The 26,771-nt window shown below is 37.7% G+C and overlaps 1 protein-coding gene across 1 annotated transcript in view; it reads left to right on the top strand.

The window, feature by feature from the left end:
* The first annotated feature begins 9,597 nt into the window (after positions 1 to 9,597).
* RRM2B (ribonucleotide reductase regulatory TP53 inducible subunit M2B) overlaps positions 9,598 to 26,771 on the top strand; it is a 33,849-nt gene continuing 16,675 nt past the window's right edge. Inside the window, exons 1-5 of the mRNA XM_065895223.1 lie at positions 9,598 to 9,697; positions 18,781 to 18,921; positions 22,435 to 22,551; positions 23,295 to 23,428; positions 24,009 to 24,103. Of these exons, the coding sequence (XP_065751295.1) occupies positions 9,650 to 9,697; positions 18,781 to 18,921; positions 22,435 to 22,551; positions 23,295 to 23,428; positions 24,009 to 24,103 (535 nt within the window). The 5' untranslated portion in view covers positions 9,598 to 9,649. The remainder of the gene's footprint in view (positions 9,698 to 18,780; positions 18,922 to 22,434; positions 22,552 to 23,294; positions 23,429 to 24,008; positions 24,104 to 26,771) is intronic.

Below are 26,771 nucleotides of genomic sequence, written 5' to 3'. Positions count from 1 at the left end.
TAGCAAAAGAAGTCATTAACAAAATGAAAATATAACCCACAGAATGTGAAAACAATATCTGTAAACCACCCCAAATATATTAAGTAATCATATAATAGCCAAAAAGCAAATAAACTGATTTTTAATTGGGCAAAGGACCGGAATAGATAGTTTTCCAACAGGTACATGAAAAGATGCTCAACGTCACTAATCATTAGGGAAATGCAAAGCAAAACCACAGTGAGGTATCAACTCACAACTGTTAAACTGGCTAGCATCAAAAAGACAAGAGATTACAAATGTTGGCAAGGATGTGGAGAAAAGAGGACCCTTGTGTGCTATTTTTGGTGGGACTGCAAATTGATACAGCCACTATGAAAAAACAGTATGGAGGTTCCTCAAAAAATTAAAAATAGGTCTACCATGTGATCCAGCAATTCTGAAACCAAGCAGGACCCTACAGGGTCTTCCCAGGGACAGAACCCCTGTGACCCCTGACTCTTGTTTGTAGAAAAGCTTTAGCCTCCTAAGCCTTCCCTGAGTTCCAAAGAGCAAATTTAATCAGAGATGTGAAAAAATGCAGAAAAAAAGGAAAGCAGTCAAGCAAGACAAAATAATAATAGTTTGGCTATAAAACAAAGTCAAGGACCTTTCATTCCTCTCAAGGGCTATAGATAATATCCTAAGCCATATCATTTAGTTATTCTGCAGATAGTAAAATCTCCATCAAGTGGAGGAAGTTAACTACATGCTGACCACCAGCACTAGACCCAAGACTGGCTGGAGCCAGAAAACTGATCATTGAGGTCCCTGAAATACCACCTTGTTACCTCACCCTCAACCAATCAGAGAACTGTGCACAAGCTGATCACACACCCCATGACCTTCTCCCTCACACTGCCTTTAAAACCCTTCCCTAAAATCCACTGAGGAGTTTGGGTCTTTTGAGCACAAGATGCCCATCCTCCTTGCTTGGTGCCCTGTAGTAAATGCTGTACTTTCCTTCACCACAACCTGGTGTCAGTAGATTGGCTTTGCTGCGCATCAAGTAAGTGGACCCAAGTCCGGTCAGTAACAATTTCACTCCTGGGAATATATATGAAGGAAATGAAAACATTTTGTTGAAGATATACCTGCACCCCATGTTCATAACAGCATTATTTACAATAACCAAGACATGTAAACAATCTAAGTATCCATTACCAGATGAATGGATAAAGAACTTGTGGCATATAATTATTCAGCTATAAAAAAAAGTTTGCTTAACACGTATGGATCTTGAAGGCATTATGCTAACTGAAATAAGTTAAGTCAGACAGAGTAAGACAAATACTGTATGATCTCACTTATATGTGGAATAAAAACAAACAAACAAAGCAACAAAAAACAAACCCCAAACCCAACACCACCAAACTCGTGGAAAAACAGATCAGATACGTGGTTACCCAAGGCAGGGGAGTGGGGGAAGAGGGAATTGAATGAAGGTACAAACTTCTAGTTATAAGATAAAATACTAGGGATGCAATGTACAACATGATGACTACAGTTAACACTACTGTGTGACATATAGGAAAGTTGAGAGTAACTCTTAAGAATTCTCATCACAAAGAAAAAAGTTTTTCTTTTTCTTTTCTTGGTATCTATGTGAGATAATAATGTTAACTAAACTTGAGGTAATCACTTCACAATTTATATAAGTCAAGTCATATATATGGTAATCACTTCACAATTTATATAAGTCAAGTCATATATAAGTCAAGTCATCTTAAACTTATACTGTGTTGTATGTCTATTATATCTCAATAAAACTGGGGGAAAAAAGTAAGTCATGGGGCTTCCCTGGTGGCACAGTGGTTAAGAATCCGTCTACCATTGCAGGGGACACGTGTTCGAGCCCTGGTCCAGGAAGATCCCACATGCTGTGGAGCAACTAAGCCTGTGTGCCACAACTACTGAGCCTGCGCTCTAGAGCCCTCGAGCCACAATTACTGAGTGCACGTGCCATAACTACTGAAGCCCACACGCCTAGAACCTGTGCTCCACAACAAGGGAAGCCACCGCAATGAGAAGCCTGTGCACCGCAACAAAGAGTAGCCCCTGCTTGCCACAACTAGAGATACTGCACATGGCAATGAAGACCCAAAGCAGCCAAAAATTAATTAATTAATTATTTTAAAAAAGTATGTCACTAAGGATAGCTCACATTCAAAGGAAGGTGTTTTTAAGATTTTTTTTTTTTGATGTGGACCATTTTTAAAGTCTTTATTGAATTTGTTACAATATTGCTTCTGTTTTATGTTTTTTGGTTTTTTTGGCTGCAAGGCATGTAGGATCTTAGTTTCCCAACCAGGGATCAAACCCACACCCCCTGCACTGGAAGGTGAAGTCTGCATTGGATCACCAGGGAAGTCCCCAAAGGGAGGTATTTTAGTCCATTGCAGTTGCTATAGCAAACTACCACAGACTGGGTGGCGTATGAAGAATAAATATTTATTTCTCACAGTTCTGGAGGCTGAAAATCTGGGATCTGGGTCTGAGCATGATCAAGTGAAGGCCCTCTTCTGGGTCACAGACTTCTTATTGTATCCTCACATGGCGGAAAGGGCGAGGAAGCTCTTTGGAGCCTTTTATGAGGGCACTAATATGCTATATTCTCTAATCAGAAGACACAGAATGGCTAAATAGATTAAAAAAAAAAAGACCCATCTATATGCAGCCTACAAAAGGATCACTTCAGATGTAAGGACACACACAGACTGAAAATGAAGGGATAGAAAAAGATATTCCAAGCAAATGGAAACCAAAAGAAAGCTGGGATAGCTCTAATTATACCAGACAAAATAGACTTTATTTAAAAAAATTTTTTTAACATCTTTATTGGAGCATAATTGCTATTTTTAACATCTTCAAAATAGACTTTAAGACAAAGACTGTAATAAGAGACAATGAAGGGCATTTCATAATGATAAAGGGGTCAATTCAACAACAAGATATAACATTTGTAAATTTTTATGCACTCCCACATAGGAGCACCTAAATGTATAAAGCAAATACTAACAGACCTAAAGGGAGAAATAGCAATAAAATAATGGTAGGGGGGACCTTCCCTGGTGGTACAGTGGTTAAGAATCCACCTGCCAATGGAGGGGACACAGGTTTGAGCCATGGTCCGGGAGGATCCCACATGCCACAGAGCAACTAAGCTCATACACCACAAACACTGAGCCTGCACTCTAGAGCCCGCGAGCTACAACTACTGAGCCCTCAAGCCACAACTACTGAAGCCCGTGCGCCTAGAGTCCGTGCTCTGCAATAAGAGAAGCCACCACAATGAGAAGCCCATGCACTGCAACGAAGAGTAGCCCCTGCTTGCCACAACTAGAGAAAGCCCGTGTGCAGCAACGAAGACCCAATGCAGCCAAAAATAAATAAATAAATTTATAATAAATAAATAATGGTAGAGAATGTTAATACCCTACTTATATCAATGGATAGATCATTGGGTCAGAAAAATCAATAAGGAAACATTGGCCTTAAATGGCATATTATATCATATGGATGAATATATATAAAATATATATAAATGATATATGATATATATAGATCTTTTATATATATATATATACATATATGTGTGTGTGTATATATATATATATATAAAAGATTCCATCCAAAAGCAACAGAATACACATTCTCCTCAAGTGCACATGGAACATTCTCCAGAACAGATCATATGTTAGGCCACAAAACAAGTTATAACAAATTTAAGAAGATTGAAATTATATTAAGCACCTTTTCTGACCACAATGGCATGAAACTAGAAATGAATTAAAAGTAGAAAACTGGAAAATTTCCGAATATGTAGAGATTAAACAACATGCTTTTGAACAACCAATGGGTCAAAGAAGAAATCAAAAAGGAAATTTAAAAAATATACCTTGAGACAAATGAAAATGGAAATACCAAAACTTATGGGATGCAACAAAAGCAGTTTTAAGAGGGAAGTTCATAGCAATAAATGCCTACATCAAGGCACAAGAAAAATCTCAAATAACCTAACTTTATACCTCAAGGAACTAGAAAAAGAGGAACAAATGATGCCCAAAATTAGTTGAAGGAAGGAAATAACAAAGATCAGAGAGAAAATAAATGAAACAGAGACTAAAAAGGCAAGAGAAAAGATCAATGGAACTAACAGCTGGTTCTCTTAAAAGATAAACAAAATTGACAAACTTTTAGCTAGGCTCACCAAGAAAAAAAAAGAGAGGATTCAAACTCAAATGAAAGAGGAGACATATAACTAATACTTGAGAAGTATAAAGGATCATAAGAGACTGCTATGAACAATTATATGCCAACAAATTTGACAATCTATAAGAAATGTATAAATGTAGAAACATACAACCTACCAAGACTGAATCATGAAGAAATAGAAAATCTATTTCCAATTACTAGTAAGGCAATTGAATCAGTAATCAAAAACCTCTCAACAAACAAAAGTCCAGTACCAGATGCCTTCACTGGTGAATTCTACCCAACATTCAAAGAAGAATTAATACCAACACTTCTCAAAGTCTTCCAAAAATAGAAGAGGAGGGAATGCTTCCAAAATCATTTAATGAGGCCAGCATTATCTTGATACCAAAACCAGGCAAGTATGCCACAAGAAAAGAAAACTACTGGCCAATATCACTGATAAACATAGATGCAAAAATCCACAACAAAATATAAGCAAACCAAATTCAACAATATATTAAAAGGATCACACACCATGATCAAGTGGGATCAATTCCAGGGACGCAAGAACAGCTCAACATCTGCAAATCAATGTGATTATATCACATTAACAAAATGAAGTATAAAAATCACATAATCATCTCAATAGATCCAGGAAAAGCATTCAACAAAATTCAACATCCATTTATGATAAAAACTCTCAACAAAATGGGTATAGAGGGAATGTACCTCAACATAACCAAGGCCATATATGACAAGCCCACAGCTAACATCATACTCAGCAGTGAAAAGCTGAAAGCTTTCTAAGATCAGGAACAAGACAAGGATACCCATTCTCACCACTCTTATTCAACATAATACTGAAATGCCTAGCAAGAGCAATTAGACAATAAAAAAGAAATAAAAGGCATTCAAATTGGAAAGGAAGAAGTAAAACTGTCACCATTTACAGATGATATTATATATAGAAAATCCAAAAGACTCCACCAAAAAACCTTAGAGTAAATGAGTTCAGTAAATTTGCAGGATACAAAGTTAGTATACAAAAATCTGTGTTTCTATACACTAACAATGAACTATCAGAAACAGAAATTAAGAAAACAATCTCATTTACAATTGCATCAAAAAGAAAAATATCTAGAAATAAATTTAACTAAGGAGGTAAAAACCTGAACACTAAAAACTGTAAGACATTAATGAAAGTAAGTGAAGAGAACACAAATAAATGGAAAGATATTTCATGCTCATGAACTGGAAAAATTAATATTGTTAAAATGTCCATACTACCCAAAGCAATCTACAGATTCAATGTAATTCCTATCAAAATTCCAATGGCATTTTTCAAAGAAATAAAATAAACAATCCTAAATTTATGTGAAACCACAAAACACCCCAAATAGCCAAAGCAATCTTGAGAAAGAACAACGAAGCTGGAGGTATCATGCTCCCTGATTTCAAACTACATTACAAAACTATTATAATCAGAACATTGTAGTATGGCATAAAAACAGACACACATATCAATGAAACAGAATAGAGAGCCCAGAGATAAACCCACACATATTTCATCAATTAATTTGACAAAGGAGCCAAGAATATTTAATGAAGAAACAACAGTCACTTCAATACACGGTGTTGGGAAAACTGGACAGCCACATGCAAAAGAATGAAACTGGACCACTATCTTACATCATATACAAAAATTAACTCAAAATATATTGAGTTTTGAAATATATTTCAAATCATAAAAAACAGAGGCAGTAAGCTCTTTAACATCGGTCTTGACAATAACTTTTTAGATTTCACACCAAGAGCAAAGACAAGAGCAAAAATAAACAAGTGGGACTATATCAAACTAAAAAATTTCTGCATAGCAAAGAAATCCATCAACAAAATGGAAAGGCAACTTACTGAACGGGAGAAAATATTTGCAAATCATATACCTGGTAAGGGGTTAATATCCAAAATACATATAAAGAACCCATACAAACTCAGTAGTGAAAAACAAACAATCCAATATAAGGGCACTAATCTCATTCATGAAGGCTCTACTCTCAATACCTAATCACCTTTCAAAGGTCTCACCTCCTAAATATCACCTTGGGCACTAGGTTTTCAACTTAAGAATTTTGGGGGACACAAATGTTCAGAACACAGCAGAAGGGGAATAAGACTCCACCTTTTGGGCTTCCCTGGCGGCACAGTGGTTAAGAATCTGCCTGCCAATGTAGGGGACACGGGTTCGAGCCCTGGTCTGGGAAGATCCCACATGCCGCGGAGCAACCACGCTCGTGAGGCACAACTACTGAGCCTGCGCGTCTAGAGCCTGTGCTCCGCAACAAGTGAAGCCACTACAATGAGAAGCCTGCGCACCGCGATGAAGAGTAGCCCCCGCTCGCCGCAACTAGAGAAAGCCTGCGCACAGAAACGAAAACCCAACACAGCCAAAAATAAATAAATAAATTTATTAAACAAAAAAAAAAGACTCTACCTTTTGATGGGAACAGTGTTTGGGATGAGAAATGTTTCAAATATATTAGGAAAATATAATATGCCACAGAATCTATGAAGATGTAGAATCCTCCTACTCCCAGAGATCTTTCAGTTGCACATATAATATTTTACATTTGCTCTTCCTGTTAACTTTAAACATCTTGAGGGAAACTAATACATACTGCCTACTACGCTTCAGGCAATATAATAAGCACTGAAATGTGTTTCTGCTGTATTAAGATTATTCAATTCTAATATAAAAATGGAAAGAAACTAAGTATGGGAGCAAATAGCTTGCAAGACATAAGGAGATTCATAAGACATGTTAAGTATAAATAGTAAACAAGTTATTAACCTGTGAGGCATGTTAAAGATAGAATAAACAGAACATAAATGTGTTGAACATAGACAAAAATAATGGAACAAATGAGAGTGTCACAGATAGAAAGGGCTGCAAGGACCAAGTAATTCTTAAACATTCATACTTTAAGGATCATGTCACTTCCAGATTGACAACTAACTATGTTACCGCTAAATCAACCACTAATTGGTGACATCTATTCTGGCCTCACATAAGCTTTTCCCAAGAAACACAGATAAAACTCATTGCTGCTCAGCAGGCTAATTTAGGCAAGTTACAGCTGTGACCAGGCCTACTTGCTCCTGCATCCCTCCGAAAGAGCAAGTGTATGTTGGCTCCACTGCTGAGAACCCCATGCTCATCCTCAACTCTGGCCTTTGTAACTATACCACCAGCCAGGAAGGCTGATGCAACAAAGACAGGATATATGAATACTGATTAACATTTGAATAGTATGGTCCTTCCACTCCCTCCCCTCCCCACATCCCATCTTAAATAGGTTAGCTACTCCATCTCTTTCCCCTTAATGTATGTTTTCAATTAATTTAATAAAACATGTGATTCGAGTGACTCAATTGAGCCTTCCTGTTCCATGACCTCTAGGATGGCCTGACTACTAGTGTACTTGAAAACTATCACTGTAATTTTCCACCCCAATAGGTGCTTTACAAGTAATATATTAGTAAATCCACACAACAATCTTATGAGGAAGGAATTGAGGAAACTGAGTCTCAGAGAAGCGAAGTAACTTGTCCAAAGTAGCACAGCTAATAAAAAAGGGAGCTAGAATTCAGGCCCAGGATGATACGGCTCCAGGATCCACGTTCTTTTCCACTAGTCTCATTCACTTTTGCATCTTCAATACGAATATGATGCCTGACATATAGCATACTGTTTGATGACTTTAAATGGTAGAATCCTTGCTCTTAGTTTATTTGCCACATGGCCTACGATGAATTATCTAACTTAAGACCCAGTTTCCTCACAGTACTTATTTAACTATTATTTAAAGTTACTATTTGTAAAAGTTTTTACTCAGCACTTGGCCCCTAGCAGTTGCCTAAGTAAGAAAGGCTATCTCTCATCCCCCAACTCTAGGACAGGTTTGAGAAGGAACTTTCATCGTTTTCAAAGCTTAATCTTCTACCCTGTTTTAACCACACTTCCCTCATCAGCTAATCACAGAACAGGTGCATGTTGTTCAAGGCATGACAAGGTTCCCTCAATATTCCAGCTTCAAAATACTTAAGGAAATCTCTCTTCCACTTCATTCCTAGTTTTTGGACCCAACTATATTTTCTTTCTGTGGGCAGTTATCTTTAGATAGCTCCTCTGAGAGGCGGGGCCATCGGCAGCCCCGGAGTCTGTACCCCCTCCACACTCTGACTTTCGGCCTTGAAAAGAGCGTTTCGCAGGGAGCCTGGAAGCCTACTGCCTTCGGGCTGGGTAACCTCAGGGGTTTATCCCAAGCCCGAGTTCCTGGTCCGTAAGCGGAGGGGCATCGCTGTCTACGGCACAGGGGCGTCGCGGGACCCCGCGGCTCGGTTCACAGGGCGGTACGGCGCCCGTCACTTGCTAAGCGCAAGTGTCACTACAAGCTTAGTTTGCTGAACCAGTTCCACAGAGCCTTCAAACCCCATCCCCGCCTTCCATCATTCGCCCCCCTCCTCACCCCGACGCCCCACCGACCCGTTCCCGCACACCTTCCGCCGACCTCTTCTCGGTCGCTTCAGGACAAAGCAGGACAGCCTTCTCTCTTCACCAGTGGTGTAACGGTGCGGTCCTCTTTTCTCACCGAGAGCATGGCTTCTCCTCACTACCGCTCCACACGCGAAGAGCGCTCTCTCCTCTTTAGCTCCTCCTGTGTGTGGTCCGACCGCTACCTGGCGGTCTCTCAGGCCGAGTTAGCGCGACACACCGTGTTCCTGAGGCAAGGCGAGAGCTAGCTGGAGAGTCTCGACCAAGAGAGATGACCTGGCAGGTCCGGGCACCTCCTGCACCGCGCGACTAGAGGACAGCCTCGCGGAAGGGGCCGAAAGCCGAACCCCTCAGGCCACAGACTGGGGGGCGTGCCGAGGGGGGTGCCTGTGGGAGAGTTCCTCAGGGAGCGAGCGGGGGGCGGGGCCGGCGTGGGGGCGTGGGCTGCCGGAGGAGGCAGGGCCTGGAGGCGTGGGAGGCGGGGCCAGCAGGCACAGAGAGAGACCTCGCTGGGCAGGCGGGAGATGGGGCCGGCGCAGCGGGGCGGGGCCCGGAGGCGGGAGAGGCGGGGCCGGCAGGCGCAGGGAGGGACCCTCATTAAACAGTGGGGAGGTGGGGCCGGCGCCGCGGAGTGGGGCGGGGCCGGCCGGAGCAGGCGGGTCCCTGAGGCCGGGGAGGCGGGGCCAGGCCGGAGCTGGGACGGTCCTTCAATGGGCAGGCGAGAAAGTGAGGTCGACAGAGTGGAGCGGGGCGGGGCCGGCAGGAGTAGGAGGGGTCGGGGCCGACTCAGAGGACCCGCCGGCTACTTGGTTCTGTCCCAGGTGGAGGTGGCCTGAGGCACTTGGTTCCCTCTGCTCTCTTAGCTCTGGCGGAGTCTGCGCGATGGGAGACGCGGAAAGGCCGGAAGCGTCCAGGCCCCAGCAGGAGGAGGTAAACATTGCTGCTGCTTCCTCTCCCGCCCCCAGTCACGACTGGCCTCTAGATTGCGGGTTGCGGCGGGGACCTGCAAGGTGCGGGAGCGCTGTGAGAAATTTTATTCATTGCCTTCTGAAACCTGGTGTAGGCCCGGCTTCGAGTCCTCGCTGCAGACGGGTTTCGTCTTTTCGAGCGCCCGGGAGGCAGTCCCCGGGGAGGGGTGAGGAGCGAGCCGGGTTTCTGCTCCACTGCTCTGTTCCGGGGCTACCCAAAGGCGATGCTCTGAGACTTCAGACCGGGGCAAAGCGCACCCCCCTCCCATCCTTCCCTGTTCTGGAGCCCTAGCCGGGGAAATTGAGGCAAGGGCCGAGGACTGGTGGCTCTGCTGGAGAAATGCATGCCATCTCTGGGATCCGTAAAAGGACTTGGAAGGATGCCTGTGGAAATTGACACAGCTGGATGGGGTGGAGATGATAGGTAGAATGGCGTCGGGAAATCCTCATAACAATGAAATGATCAGGTTAGGAGGCCAGTTTTCTCAGACCCGGCTAAACTAGCTGTGAATCTTTGGGTATCACTATCTTCGTTTATATGGTGGAAATGATACTTCACAGAGAATTAAGTAAAATGCTTTATGCAAAGTGCCACAGAAGTTGTGGGTGCTTAATAAAAACCTTAGTTAACGTGTTCATCTTCTCTGCTTCTATATTAGTAGAGGTACATAGCAACTGTAAATAAGCTGGGATTCATTAGATTGTAGGGTTGTAGGGTAGTTCAAATTGTTGCACTATAATTTTCATACCCTGTTATTCTGTAAATACTTCTAAACCTGTTGCTGTGTGTGGTATCTGATTATTTTAATAGAGTTTCAGTTCACAGAGACACTTGCTTGGCCCTACATTTCTTCAGAAAGTTGTAGATTCCAGATTTGGGATTTTATTTTATTTTATTTTATTTTGACTTTGTAAACATTTAATAGCTAGTTTACAAATTGTAAATAGCCCTCAAACTTTTTCTTCTCCTCTTGAAACAAATATATTTAGTACCAATTTCCCCACTGTAATGGGACAACTCAGATATTTTTGTTTGTGCTAGTAGTACCAACACTTATTGAGATTTAAGACCTGGAAGTTAATTTTTATTTATTATCCCTATCTTGACACAGACCCACAAAGACAGAGGCAGTACTTTAGATCTAGAAATAATTTTAGTGAGTACCTCTTCCACAGTTTTTAACTCGAAATGCAAGGGTGCCTTAAGTACTTTTTTTCTCTAGATATATTGGTGCAGCATGGGCCACCTGCAGCAGAATCACCTAGAAAACATTTGTAAAATGTAAATTACTGGGCCTATGCCCCAGATGTAGTGAATCAAAATCTCTTGGGATGGGTCTGGGAACTGCATTTTTAACAAGCACTTCAGGTGATCCTGGTACACATATTTTAAGAACACTGCCTTGAAGAGTTTATACCTTGAAGGGGGTTTATGACTCTCCTGAAGTTTGTAGATTTTGTATGTGCAGCTGTGAATCTCCTGAGAAAGGGGGTTCAAAGTTTTTATAGTTTCTCAAAATTAACTATCATTAATCTAATTGATAGTCCCTATTTTCAAGGTAAGAAAGTTTAGGCCAGAAAAGATGAAATGATATGCCCAGGACCACACAAATTAGTAGCAGAGCTAGGTTTAAAACCAAGTTCTCATTCCTAGGCCAGTATTCCATCTGTTTTATTAGATTTGGTGGGAATAGGAAAATGGAAACACCTACAAATAGTGTATGGCTCTGACAGCATCCAAATATTCTACCTCACCTGAAGAATAGGAGAGAGGTGAAGGCAAGCAAATGAAAGTGGTGAAATTGGAGGTGGATAGGAGGAAGGGGCTGTGTAGAATGCCAGCCTAGATCAGAGCAGGGTGAGTGCTAGCTGGGGAATCTTGATCTAGATGGGTGCCCTAGCATGTCCTAGTAACTCTTGGGACCAGGTGACCAGAAACAGGAAGCACCATTCTGAAAAAGACGGTGGAATGTTGCCAAGGAATGACGATGAGAAGCTATTTCACATTCTCACTTAACACTTATGCAGTTACAACAAATTTAGTTGTCTACTTCCGGTCTTACCTGCTGTCCAATCCTGTTTACCACTGCCAAATTAATCCATCATTAAACCTGTGCCTCCGCGTCACTCCCCTCAAATAAATACTCCCAAAAGGGTCTCAGTTCCCACCAAAACCTGCCCAGCTCCAGCAAAGTCCTGTTCAAGCAGCTTTTTCACGCTAACTGCCACATCTTAATTCAGGCTGTCATTTCTACCTCTGAAATCGACACTATAGTTGCTACCAAAATCTATGTTTTTTCTTTTCTAATTTAACCTACACAGGGATGTCCAATTTATCTTTCTCATGGCATCCTAATTCATGTTAATTCCTACCCAGAAACTCTCCATGACTCTCCATAGGAATGATTTTTTTTTTGGCCGTGCCGCGGGGCTTGTGGGATCTTAATTCCCCAACCAGGGATTGAACCCGAGCCCTCAGCAGTGAAAGTCTTAACCACTGACCGCCAGGGAATTCCCAGGAATGATTTTAAACTGTGCTCCACAATGAATGCCTGTGAGGAGAGTTGAAGTCTGAGCCTCCCAGCCCCCCAGATATTTGAAAATCTTTGGCGCAGAAAACTCCAAACATCTTAGCCCAATTGAAATCCACAGTGTAGATCCTTTCTGTCTCATCTGTTGATCCTTGCTTTAGCCAAGTCAGGTCACTTCTACCTTTGCTTTACATCCATTTCAGCCAATTTTAATCCCAGCTGGCTCTTCTTCCATCTGCCCTTTTTCTGTGAAGAGAGATAGTCTGCATTCTCAGCTGTGCTGCTGCTGCTCTATATGTTCTCCCTGAATAATCACATCCATCCTCTTGGCGACTACTCATAGGATCTCCACTCCATTAGGAAGGAGGGAGATAGTGCCTCTGCCTACTACCATAGTGTTATATTTTCAGCTGCCTTCTGGATATCTTGAAACTGAGCCTATTATCTTTTTTATTGACCAAAGTGATTTTTTTTTTTTTTTTTGCGGTACGCGGGCCTCTCACTGTTGTGGCCGCTCCCGTTGCGGAGCACAGGCTCCGGACGCGCAGGGCCAGCGGCCATGGCTCACGGGCCTAGCCGCTCCGCGGCATGTGGGATCTTCCTGGCCCGGGGCACGAACCCGTTTCCCCTGCATCGGCAGCGGACACGGCGCCACCAGGGAAGCCCGACCAAAGTGATTTTTAAAAGGCTTTTGTGTTTGTAACTTGTTATGGCTTGGGTTGGTGAGGGGAGTTAATTCAAATTAAGCTTTTGTTAAACATCTACTGTGAGAAGTAAGAGTTTTTGTCTGATTCAGTTATTCTCCAGGTGCTGAGCACTTTCTGAGTCTCTTATTTCTCATTTTGATCATCCAGTTGTTGGAGCTGGAAACCTCAAGGGCATCTTCAACTCTTCCTTATCCTGTTGTCCAGAATCCAAATTTTAGCAGGAATTATTAAATCTACTTTTGAATAGCCCTTAAATCAGTCTTTTGTGTTTCTGGAGCTGATATCCTCGTTCAGGCAAGAGATGGATAGTGCAATAATCTTTTCATTGTTATCTCCACCTCCAATTTCTCTTCTAATCTAGTCACATTTCTCCAAAAGTGATTATAAAACAAATCTGATTCTGTTCCTTACCTGATTAAAAACTTTCAATGGCTCCCAGTAGACTGCATGCTAAAGCCAGATGCCAAAGTGTTATATACCAAAGCAGACCACTTTGACCTGCTCCAACAGTTTCCAAAAAATCAACATCTTAATATCCATTTAAAATGCAAAAAATAGGCACATCCCCCTTAACCTCAGATAAAGCTTGGAGATGGAGTACATATTTTAACAGCTGAAAGTTAAAAAATGTTTTGTTTGCTTCTTTTTGTCAAAATGATGACACTGAGTAAAAAAGAAATTGTCAAAATAGTTGTATCAAATGGCGATAGGAAAATAGCTATGGCAAAATTCATATATATTTACATTCAAGGCCCTTGCATGGTTTAAAACCTGGGCCAATTTTCCAAAAAAAATCATAAGTACAACACTAATTGATAAAATTGACTTTTGTCTATTTTATTAGTATAATTTTTTAAGTTAATATACATAACATATATTATATATAATAAGTTAATTAAGTTAATATATATAACTTATATAATAAGTTAATATAATAAAACTTGTAAGTTATAATAATATATATTATTATATTATAATTATATTAATATATAATTAAATTAATTATTAATATATAATTAATTATATTAATTATTAATATAATATTACAATTAATATATTGATTATTAATTGTTATATATAATTAATGTAATTATATATTATATTATTATATATTAATATGTATAACTTATATATAACATATATAATATATAATAATAAGTATAAATAATAAGTATAAAATAAGTATAAAGTAATAATATAACATATATATTATTATATATAATAATAAGTTAAGTAATATATATAGCTTGTATAATATAATAATAAGTTAATTAAGTTAATATATATAACATATATATTACATATAATATATTTTATATATTATTTTATAATTACTTATAAAATCAATGGAATAGTAAGTCTGTTTTGATGAACCCATCACTTTAAGTTGGTGTATAGATGATAGTTGAAGATTTATATCAAACTTAGTAAAGAATTACCTCACGTATTTTTCAGAAGTTCTCTTAATTCACTACTGGCCAATTCTGTGGATTTATCAACCCTGTAAAATATGTGGATACCCGTAGCATTCAAAATGCATATGGCTAGTATGCTGCTGTCTGATGCACTCACGTACTTCTGTTGCCACCAGGATCAGCTGTCTCTATTTCCAGTGCTGTTTATACCAGTAGTACTTGTTTTGTAATGACTAATTAATTTATTCATTTTTGAATTTTTAAATTTATTTATTTATTTTATTTTTGGCTGCGTCTGATCTTAGTTGTGGAACACGGGATCTTTTGTTTTGGTGCGTGGGCTCTTCGTTGTGGCATGCAGGCTTCTCTCTAGTTGCAGTGCTTGGGCTCTGTAGTTTGCTGGATGCGGGCTCAGTAGTTGTGGTGCGTGGGCTTAGTTGCCCCGTAGCATGTGGGATCTTACTTCCCCGACCAGGTATCGAACCAGTGTCCCTTGCAGTGGAAGGTGGATTCTTAACCACTGGACCACCAGGCAAGTCCTGTAGTGACTGTAATTTAATTAAATATGTGGAAGCTAGTAATATGTGAGTATGAAAAGAAAGTTTTTTCTATGAAAACTTAAACTGAGAGCTTTGGAAAATTCAATAAACATGAATTGTTAACAAATTCTGTAGAATTAGATGTAAGCAAACAAGTATAAAAAGATTGGGGAGAATCATAAAAGAGATAAGGATTTTGCACTGAGATTGTGCTACCCTAAGTGTGTTAAAACTAGAAAGTATAGGTGTTGCATTGTGCTGTCTTAATGTCAGAAAGTCTTGGGACTCCAATCAGTGTGACAACGACAACGTTTTGGCCTTATAGCAGAAGATTAGCAAATAAATGTAAATGTTTTAAGTGAAATCAAATAGTTTAAGGCATATATACTTTTCTTGTGATTCCTTAATTTAACCAGTTTTCAATTAACAGTTCTTAACTTCGAACAAGAGAGCTACTATTATGTTATTGTTACTATTAGCATTATTGTTTTTTTCCTTTTTGGTTGGTTTTGAAAAAAAAATCTTGGGTCATGCCTGAAAAATAGAGACAAATGTTTACAGGGTTTTTGTTGTTGTTGTTTTTAACTGCCTGTCTTTAATCTCGTGTTATTCTTCAGTTAAGCAGAGATAGCTAGAGAAACTTTCATCTGAGTTCATCCAAAAAAAAAAAAAAAAAGGACAACCTGGAAACACAAGTCCATGCATTAGTGGCTACCTTTCTGTATGGTATAAAACATTTCTGTCAGTTACTTTCATTACTGTTTTAAATGATTAAAAACATTATTTTTTAATTGAAGTATAGTTAATTTACAACGTGTTAGTTTACAGTGTACAACAAAGTGATTCAGTTATACATGTATATGTATTCTTTTTCAGATTCTTTTCCATTATAGGTTATTACAAGAGATTGAGTATAGTTCCCTATGCTATACAGTAGGTCCTTGTAAAAACACATTTTAGAGTGAAATTTTAAATCTAATGTTTGTGACACTAGAGGGACCACATAGTTCTTAAGAGCACACTTGGAAAAGTCATTGTGAAGTGTTTTCTGCCTTTCTGGTTTATCTTCTTCTGTCGTCCTCCACATACCATAAAGTCCAGATATAGAAAGTTACTTCCAATTCTTAAAAATGTCATATGCCATCATGCCTTTTTTCATATTGTTTTTTCTTCTAAAATATGGGTTCTTAGCCCACATCCACAGAGCATACCCTGCAGAGCCTAGAACTTTGGGATATGTGGTTCTCCTGACATTGTTTTAAAATGTGTGTGGATTTTTCTTAGCTTCAGGAAAATAAGCAATATGTCATCTCTAACCCAGTTCAAAAGTCTATGTTCATGAAAGCCCCTCTCTTTACGTGGCAGTATCTCCTAATTCAGCTTCTTTTCTTAACAACCCTCCTAAACAAGTGATGATGATCAGATTAAATGACTTGCCTAAAGACATGAATAATACTTTGTGCTTATTGTAAGTGAACACAATTTTGTACTTTAATGAACAGTGTAGAGTGAAATATGGTCATTTGGTTCACTTCACATTCTGCCGTAGAGGCGGCAATTTCCAAAGTGTTGATTTTCAATCTTATCTTTACTGTCTTATCATTCACCTGTGAAATACATCCTCATCAACAGCACACTTCAATGATCTCATTATACGTAGTGATTTTAACCTGGTAAAGGAGAAGGCGAATGCATTTTGAGAAAGTTTTACTCTGAGATTATTGAAGCTTGCACCAGTTAAAAATCACTGCTTTAAGCCTTGTCAGTTTGGCTGGTAAGAACCAAAGGATCGCTTTGGTTCTTTCAACTTTATTTATAATGAAATCATTTTTATTTTCTTGCTTTTTCCTAAAATCAAATTTGGTGATTTCCTCCTCCTGTCATTTCACTGGTTACATCAGTACCATTTGTTAAATTAATTGTGCTTAGTAGGAGATATTACAGTTGGCCCTTGAATAACCTGGGGGTTAGGGGCACTGACCCTTGGTGCAGTTGAAAATCCACATATAACTTTTCAGTTGGCACTCTGTATCCATGGTTCTGCACCCACTGATTGTCAACCAACTGTGGATGGAATAGTATTGTAGTTTTTATGGGAAAATATTCACATGTAAGTGGACCTGTGCAATTCAAACCTGTGTTGTTCAAGGGTTAATTGTAGTGTTTACTCTTTTTAACTTTAGTTATCTCACTGTTTTGAATTCTGGTTTTTAGATGTAGGTGGCCCTACTAGCTGCCATCCATACATATGTATGGATGTAGTTTAAGGCAAGGTTTTGAGTTCAGACCTATCTCAGTTCTAATCTTATTTCTGCCACTTACCACTTGTGGGATCCTGGGTATGTTATTTATGTACTTCAAGACCTAGTTGTCCCATCTGTAAAATGGGAATACTGTTACTATTTGACTGACTTGTACAGATTAAGCAGAATAAGGTATATAAAGCATCTGTGTGGTGACAGTTCAAAAGCAGCCTTAATACCGGACCCAGAGGACATGGTCTTATGTGTATCTCCTGTTCTAGAGCCTGGAACTGCAGTGTCAGGATCTTACGGCTTTTTTGAGATTGCAGAGCCCTCAATGGCAACACAAACAAACAAAAAACTTGACCACTTCCGTTTTTAAAATTTGCTTAAATATTTGTGGAATGAATATTGAGTAAGTGCCAGGTACTATGCTAGGCTCTAGGGATTCCACAAGTGTAAAGTTGGTTTTTGCTGTTAAGAAGCATGGTCTAGAAGAGACTGTAGAGAAGTAACAGGGAATTAAATTGCAGTGAGCTACGTGCTATATTAGGCACCTAATCCAGGCCTTTGGTGTAGTGGGGGGAGGAGGAGATGTGAGGGCACTCAGAGGAGGCTTGCTTTGAGTGGTTATTAGGTTATTTCACTAATGTATTGTGGTCTTATGTTAAATTTTTAAAAATCTAAAGGTATCCAGTAATCTGAGCACAAGGTAAAGAGAAATTAACAGCCCATTCACTTACTTAGCTAATGTTTATTGATGTTACACTTGACACAGTACTCTGGGAACAACACAATATATAAAAACTGGTCTCTGCTCTCTTGCTGATTATTAAAAAAAAAAAAAAAATATATATATATATACACACACACACACACACACACATATATGGCACTGTCCCCTTTTAGAGTGCCATCCTCTTTCCAAGCAGTATGTATTTAGGTATGTGTTTCTTACTTTATCCCATAGAGCTTTCAGACAGCCCCAGTGAGACCATATGCAGTAAAGGAATGTTAACATGTAAATAGCAAAAACCAATTGGTACATGGGAAGGGTCAGACAAACAAGGGCTACTAAGTTTTTGGTAAGGAGTTTTCAGATAAGTATTATAATTTCAGTTAATATTAGAAAAGAAAACATTAAAATTTAAAAAGTAGCTCATAACAGTAGCCTATTCATGCCAGCATTCTGTCTCTGTGAGAGGCACTGAAGGGGCATTTTGTCTACAACTTTAGAAATTTGTCCACTGTGACATTTATGGGTCTAATTTTATACTTATCCTCAAAGTAACAATAATGACAATAATATTTTGAGAGATTACTATGCACCAGCCTCTGTTTAAAACACTTTTAATCATCACAATTAACCTCTAAGGTAGGTATTATTTTACTGATGAGGAAACCAAGGCTCAGAGAAGTTAAGGAATTTCCTATAGCCACACAACTAAGCAAACACCATTAACCAGCTACCACATAACAGTAAGGATTCAAGCTGGGGACACTGGCTCCCAAAACGATGCTGTATCCCGAACTTCCCCAGATGTGTGTTTAGATGTGAATAAAGAGGAAATCTCTCCATAAAATGGGTGCTTGTACTTTATTTTTCACAGAGGTTATCTTCAGATACCAATGAAAATGAAGAGCCACTCCTAAGAAAGAGTTCTCGCCGATTTGTCATCTTTCCAATCCAGTACCCTGACATTTGGAAAATGTATAAACAGGCACAGGCCTCCTTCTGGACAGCAGAAGAGGTAAGTAGCAGCACCGTCATCAGCAAACATGTTCTCTAGTGCAGTGTTCACATTTTCTGTTGCAGGACATTAAAAATGTTTAACTTACATTATAAGGTACATTGAATAAGATCAGTTGTATAAGATAATGTTTGAAATACAAATACTATTTGTACTAAATAGTACTAAGTACTAAATAGTACTAAATACTATTAGTACTAAATAGTACTAAATACTAAATACAGGGTTCTGCAATGTTTTGTGTTTAGATTACTGTCTATAAACATGTTTTCTGCTGCAAAAATGTCATCTCAGTCTGCCAGAATTTTACCTCCAATATATTTCAGAACATTTTCCATTTTTAAACAGAGTTTTGGTTTGCTGTGACCAAATAAGACTAGTCTTTACTTATGGTTAGTGGAATAAATAAAATTGCAGCCATAGCTAAAGCATGAAATAGTGAAAGCCTTAGAGACCCTCCTTTCAGATGAGAGGCTCATCTGATGGTGCAGAAGGAGCTGTCACATGGGGAGTTTGCCTGGGCAGGGCACTCGCTTCTGAGGTGCTGGCCTGAATTCACGGTGCTCCTCCCAGCCTGGCCCTGCCCTCAGCCACATCAAACCTGGCACAGCTGTGCCGACAGGACAGCTGTGGAATGTTTTCTTGTAGTGTGGCAATTTCCGCCTAGGAAATGAGTTGAACACAGCAAATCAGAAGATCCTCGCTGGTTTGGTAAAAGGGTAGTTGGTCATGCAAGCGGTTGCTCCATAGTCTGCAAATAATCATTGTCTTCATTTTTGAATACGATGGATGATACCTGTATAGCACTCTGTTCTCTGTGTGTGCATATTTATCTATATAGATAGATATATCTATTTGTTTAGATATATTTGGATCTATTTATCTGTTTTTTGAGAAATTGACTCTTTACATATGCTGTTGAGAATGCAGACTCTGGAACCAGGCTGCCTAGGTACAAATCCTGGCTCTACCACGTTCTAGCTGTGCCACTGGCAAAGTTGCTCTGTGAAACCTCTCTGTGTATCCTCATCAGTAAATTGGGCTAATAGTACCTAGTTCTGGTTGTTAGGATTAACTAGAAGTGTAGAATGTTACTTGGCATTTAGCAAGCACCAAATAAATGTAAGCTATTATTTTGCACAGAAGGGGGGAGATTTATACTAGAAATCAGAAGGCGCCAATTTTGAAGCTTCTGTTACATTGATTTTACCCACCTACCCATCTTTGTTATTTTATATTTGTTAACGTTATTAACATCTTTGTTATACTGTAGTTGGCATGTAGAGCAAAAAACCAACCCAAACCCAAACTCAGCATTTTCAAATTGGGCCATAGTGCTAGGCACACCTGACTGTCTCTAACTGTGGTTTTTAGAAAGTTTTTTGTGAGATGTGGTTAAGAGAACAAACGGAGTACATAGGTGGCTTTTTCATTCATCATGTTAAAAAAATACTTGTGATACCTGGGTTTTTTTAATTCATCAAAAAATTTCTTGCATCTTTTAGGAAATGTAATATGTGTAGTACTATGACTTAAAAAACACTAATTTTTAAAAAATTAAAATATAAAGTTGGTACATGTTTTATAGACAGCTGATAGAAAGATTCAAATACATAATTAATTGGGAAGTCAAACACATTTTTAGTTCCACATATTATTCATTTAAACAAATTATGTAAGTTACAGTTTAATCAACTCTAGATTTCATTGTTTTATCAGTGATTTAGCTTTATTCCTAAATATGCCTGATCATCGAAGCCTTGATTCAGAAGATAAAGTTCTGGTGTTTGGGTTTTTTTTTCAAAGCTACCCAGGCAGTTCTGTTAACCAGTAGTTTGTAATCAATCTTTAGATTGTAAAATTGAGAGTTTATTCAAATGAGATAAAGCTGGGGGAAAAGTTTTACCTTTTAGGAATGGAAAATGACTAATGTAGATAAGTTTAATATTTAAGAGAGAGCATATTGTAATATTAAAATTTAGTATCAGGAGTATAATACACAAAAACCAGGAAGATGTCAGTTAAACCCGAGTGAACTCTTAATAGAATAGGACATGATTTTTGGCTTACATATTTTAAAAGATGTATACAAATATTTCCTCTCTGCTCCATTGTATCCCCAACATTTAGCACAGTGTCTGGCATGTAGTTGGTGCTCAGTAAACATTTAAAAAATAAAGTAATGAGAAAAAGGACTTTGGAAAAGAACATAAATGATTGAAAGGATGAAACTTTAGTCTTTTTTTGAAATGGTGAAAGAGATTAGGGCTTTGTTAGAATAAATAAAAGAAGGACAAAAGACAATTACATATTTCAAATGTTTATGAGGTTATTATGAAACATACTTAAGAGATCTTCCTGAGACAAAATGATATCTACAAGGTACATTTAAAGACTATTTTACAATTGTAAATTTCACCAAACTCTAGAGTACATTTCTATTAATTCCAAGGACTAGTTCTAATAAACATTTTCCAAAATATTTCTATTTCCAGAGGAAGCCATATCTATAAATTGTTTTAAAACCCAGATTGTTATGTGCCTGACATTACTTCTGGGTATAAAAGTAGATTAGTCAGCAGTAAGGTAGCAGCTACAATTGCTTAGCAAGTGCCTAGTTATCTGTCTAACACAATGGTAAATATGTATAATATGTTAAAGAAATGGCTGCTGAAAGGCATTAGTTTATTCACCTCAGTTCCTTCTTGACTGTTTCTACTCTCTCCCCATTTTGCCCCTTCCTTCATTGCTTCCAGATTTTGGCTTTCCCCCAAGCTTTATTGATATAGTTGACATATAACATTGTGTAGGTATAAAGTGTACAACGTATTGCTTTGATACACTATGTATGGCAAAATGATTACCACCATAGTATAAGCTAACACCTGTATCCCATCACATAGTTACCATTTCTTTTTTGTGGTGAGAATAGGTTAATTTTAATATTTTGAAAGGACATCCTGGCCAGCTTCTCAATTAGCTAGAAGATAGATGTCTTCATAATGTTTTAATTTTGTTCTGTTCCTTTGTAACTTTCTTAGTTTGAGCTGCTATAATAATATCATAGAGTAGATAGCTTGCAAACAACAGAAATTTATTTCTCACAGTTTTGGAGGCTGGTGATTCTAAGATCAAGGTGCCTGCAGATTTGATATCTGGTGAAGGCTTGCTTCCTGTTGCATAGACAGCTGTCTTCTTGCTATGTCCTCACATGGCAGAAGGGGCAAAGGAGCTCTCTGAGGTCTCTTTATAAGGGCATTAATGCCATTCATGAGGGTGACCTAATCACTTCCTAAAGACTCCACCTCCAAATATCATCACATTGAGGATTAGATTTCAATATGGACTTTGCGGGGACACAAATACTCAGTCTATAGCAAGAATGATGAAATTTTTTTCTTTTTCACATTTTACTGCCAATGAGATGTCCTACCTTAACTTTGAAATGGAAGTCAGTTTTCCATACTTCGAGAAGAATTTAAGTTAAAACTTTCAAAAATCTTTTTACTTCAGGTTGATTTATCAAAGGATCTCCCTCACTGGAACAAGCTTAAATCAGAAGAGAAGTATTTTATCTCTCACATCTTAGCCTTTTTTGCAGCCAGTGACGGAATTGTGAATGAAAATTTGGTAAGATTTTTGTTTCCACTTTTGTTCTCATTCAGCAGTTAAATGATAGTAATGGTGGTAAGATAATCAGACTGAGTCTGAAAAATGATGTCTTAGAAATGAACTTAACTCTTGAAAAAATTTTTTCTGATGAAGTGTCAGAGGCAAGGATACATTTCTGTTATTTGACCCCCCAAAATATCATGAAATCAAGCATATTGTACCAATCAAAACTACTTACAAGGCATAAGCATGAGTTTGAATTTACCCTTAGATAGTAATCCTAATAGAGAACCTGCACCTTAATAATCTTTCCAGAGCTCTGCAATAGAGCACTGGGTCTGGCTTCCCATTTTTAAACTTCTATTATGGTTGGTTAGAAGACATGCTTTCTTATTAAAAAGAATGGGAAGATGCAAATTTTCATTATAAGCTTGTAGGGGCTTCAGTAGATCTACTTAAGGTCAATTCTACAAAGCAAAATAATTATTTTTGGTAGATGTTCTGAAATTTATTTGGCTTTATAGGCAGCATCTCCACCTAATAGGTCAGTTTATTTAATTGCTTAAGAATATAGTATGCAACTAATTGTGGAGGGTTGATGGATTAAGTAGTACTGCTTAAAATAATTCATAAGGTCTTTCTGACCTGTCTGTGGCATGACAGGTGATTTTTAAGTGGTAATTCTGATGTCCAGATTCTGATTTGCAGTGTTTAATGAGAGCCCATAGAATTGGATATATTTGTTTCCCTTATCTTCTTAGGTGGAGCGCTTTAGTCAGGAGGTGCAGGTTCCAGAGGCTCGCTGTTTCTATGGCTTTCAAATTCTCATCGAAAATGTTCACTCAGAGATGTACAGTTTGCTAATAGACACTTACATCAGAGATCCTAAGAAAAGGTATTACTGCTGGGATTTTATTTACAAAGGTTTATCCTATTGCTTGATTATGTTAATATTAAGGAACTAAATATTAGGGAACGATTATTCAAATATGGAAGTTTAGGAGTACAATATTTTCTATTGCTTAATAATGTGTTAGATTAAAAAAAACTTGTATAGGACCAGTAAATCTTTGGATAGTATATCTTAAAAAACTGTTCACACACTGTTCTGTTTAGAAATTAAATATTCTAATTTAGTCAATTTTGTATAAGACCAGATCCAAAGCACTAATTTGAGTTTTACTTTCACTTCTATATTTTATGGACATGCAAAAATACAGAAAAACTACAGGTCTGTTGCATACCATAGAATTGCATAGAATCAAATATAGTCTGATTAAAAACAAGTAAATTGGAGATTCCCTGGTGGTCCAGTGGTTAGGACTCGGCGCTTTCACTGCTGAGGGCCTGGGTTCAATCCCTGGTCGGGGAACTAAGATCCTGCAAGCCGTGTGGCGCAGCCAAAGATAAAAACAAAAAAAAAAACCCAAAAAAACCAAGTGAATAACTTTGCCATTAATCTTTTGTTTTTACAGGGAATTTTTATTTAATGCAATTGAAACAATGCCATATGTTAAGAAAAAAGCAGATTGGGCCTTGCGATGGATAGCAGATAGAAAATCTACTTTTGGTATGTAGCTTTAATTTATATATGATCAAATTAACCTTGGGTTATACAATGCTATTTTACATGGTGTAGTATCACTATTCCTAAGAATTAATTCGAAACTGGTGAAAAATAATCTAAATCTATTATCTATTCTGTTTATTAAATTGAAAGTTGAAAGGTTAAATGTCAGCGCATAATTACAGGTAAATAAGAATCAGTCACATAGACTCTGACAAGAATATTAGAGCAAGACTATATGCTTTCAGTAATGTTTATTTTCCCTAAAATAAAGCAAGTCAAAGTCTTAACACTTTTCAGGGAACAAATATGTAAATTAGTGCACTCAACTAAGGCAAGAAACAGTTTGCAATAACAGGCTTATTTTTCACAGATAAGTTAAACGCAAACACCCTTTTGGGTGAGTTGAGATCCAATAACATTTTTTTACGGAAGCGATTAACATTGTTTCTTATAATATAAATATTTATTACATTTAATTAAAATATTCAGATATTTAATTTAAATAGCTCTAAGTACCTTTCTTATTTATTTCACAATTGGTTGTCTTTACTTTCTGGTTTTATTCATCATGTGGGGAAAGAGGTCTCAAAATTTTTGGTCTAAGTACTCCTTTGCACTCTTAAAAATTATTGAGGACTGGTTATATCTATTGCTATTTTCATATTAGAAATTAAAGCCAAGAAACTTTCAAAATATTTAATTATTAATGCATATTAAATTAACAGTAATAACCCATTGCATTTTGAAATAAATAATGTATGTTTATGAAAAGAAACACTGTATTTTCCCAAAAAATTGGAATGGTCTAGTTTTGGCCATTCCATTCTCACTGGAATGAGGATGGCCTAGTTTTCTATTTTTGCAAATCTCTTTAATGTCTGATTTAATCGGAGGATAGCTGGATTATATCTACTTCTGCATTCAATTTGTTGCAGAATGTTGTTTTGGTTGAAGTATATAAAGAAAATCCAACCTCCTTCAGATATGTAGTTAGAAAAAGGAGAAGTATTTTACCAGACTTTTCAGATTGTTGTGAATATGTTGTGTAGCCTTTGGAAAACACCACTGTATATTCATGAGAGAATGATGGTAAAAAAGATAAATAGTGTCTTATTATTACTATGAAAATAGTTTTGACTTCACAGACCTCCTGGGTCTGTGGATCTCCAGGGATCCCTGGACCACACGTCGAGAACCAGTGATGTAGTGTAAGATATGGGCAAGATGTAGTGTATCAGGGAAGAAACATATATGTCTGCATTGCTTTCAGTTCATTTCAAGAATGAGAAAAGCAGTGATTCTCAGTGTGCATAAAATCATCTGGAGAATTTGTGGAAAAATCCTGCCGATTCCTGGTTCTCACCAGAGAGTGATCTGCATTTTATACCCAGCTGATTTTCTCACAAGTGGATTGAGAAGCACATTTTGAGAAACATTGGCTTTAGAGAAAAACAAAGGGAAATGTCAGGGTGTTCAATATGCACTGAAAAGATTAGTGTGGATAGAAAATGATGGACAGGCTCACAAAAAGCATGTCTTTCATGATACTACCAAAGAAGTAACCTAGAAATAGAGAAAATAGAGGAGGGTGGCAGTCATCCTGTGACAATCTGCTTAGTTTTTTTAAAAAGTGAGATATACTGCTTAGTTTTTTAAAATATCTTTAAAGAACTTTAAAACATTAAATATATAGATTCAACCTTAATATACGTAATGAAATTACATTTCAAACATCAAAATAAGTATGAGTTACACAATCTTATTGCATTGCATCATAGAGGTTAGCTGTATCTTAAAAATGCATCCTACTTTCCTATCTCTAAAATCATGAGGCCTTTACAATTCATTACAGCTTTTAGAAGAAATGTTTTGGAACATTTGTAGCTCACATCTATTCTTGAAAATTTGTAAAATTTACCCCTCATAATCCTTTAATCTTCTCCAAAAAGAATAGCCTTCTATAATTATTTCTGTTATGATTTTCATTCTGTAGCATTCATGTGAATGCGTAGAATAGTTAAAATGACAATGTTCCTCTTATTCAAAGTTTGTATAAAATTATAGTCTAGTTCCCTTATAGATGAACATTCACATGGCATCACATTTATGTCAATTAAAAATGAATCAATTATACCTATTACCTTATTAATAGCAAGATGAAAATATACTAATCTATGTTAAATTAATGATAAATCTCCATCCTAAAACAAATAAGTCACTAGTCTAAAGAGATATTTTTGTTTTCAAAAGGGTCAACAGAGCATAGTGTTCAAACATACATGTATGTACATATTGCATTCACAAACACGTACCTGCAAAAAAAAAAAAACAAAGAAAACAAACAAACAAACACGTACCTGCACTCACAGGCACGTGTGGTGCACAGATATATCACCTCTTTTTTTGCGTGTGGAAGGCTCTCCTTTGTCCACATTCCAAGACCTGCAGGAGTCCAGTGTTGGACCTAAGACCTGAAGTTGACATACCTTTCTGCTCTAGTAGGTAGAGGTGGCAAACTTCCTCCTCTGAAAACTTGGCCGCAGCACTAACTTGTTGATTGTATTTCTTGGCAAAACAGTTGTGATATTATTATTAAAAAATATATGTAAAAGTATATATTATACATATATAAGCTTGAAAATGTCTGCAGTATATGATATTTCAGAAA

This window comes from Phocoena phocoena, chromosome 17 (genome assembly GCF_963924675.1).
Source record: "Phocoena phocoena chromosome 17, mPhoPho1.1, whole genome shotgun sequence".
NCBI lineage: Eukaryota > Metazoa > Chordata > Mammalia > Artiodactyla > Phocoenidae > Phocoena > Phocoena phocoena.
Note: the sequence above shows the minus strand (reverse complement) of the source record. Positions and strands in the feature narration are given on the sequence as shown.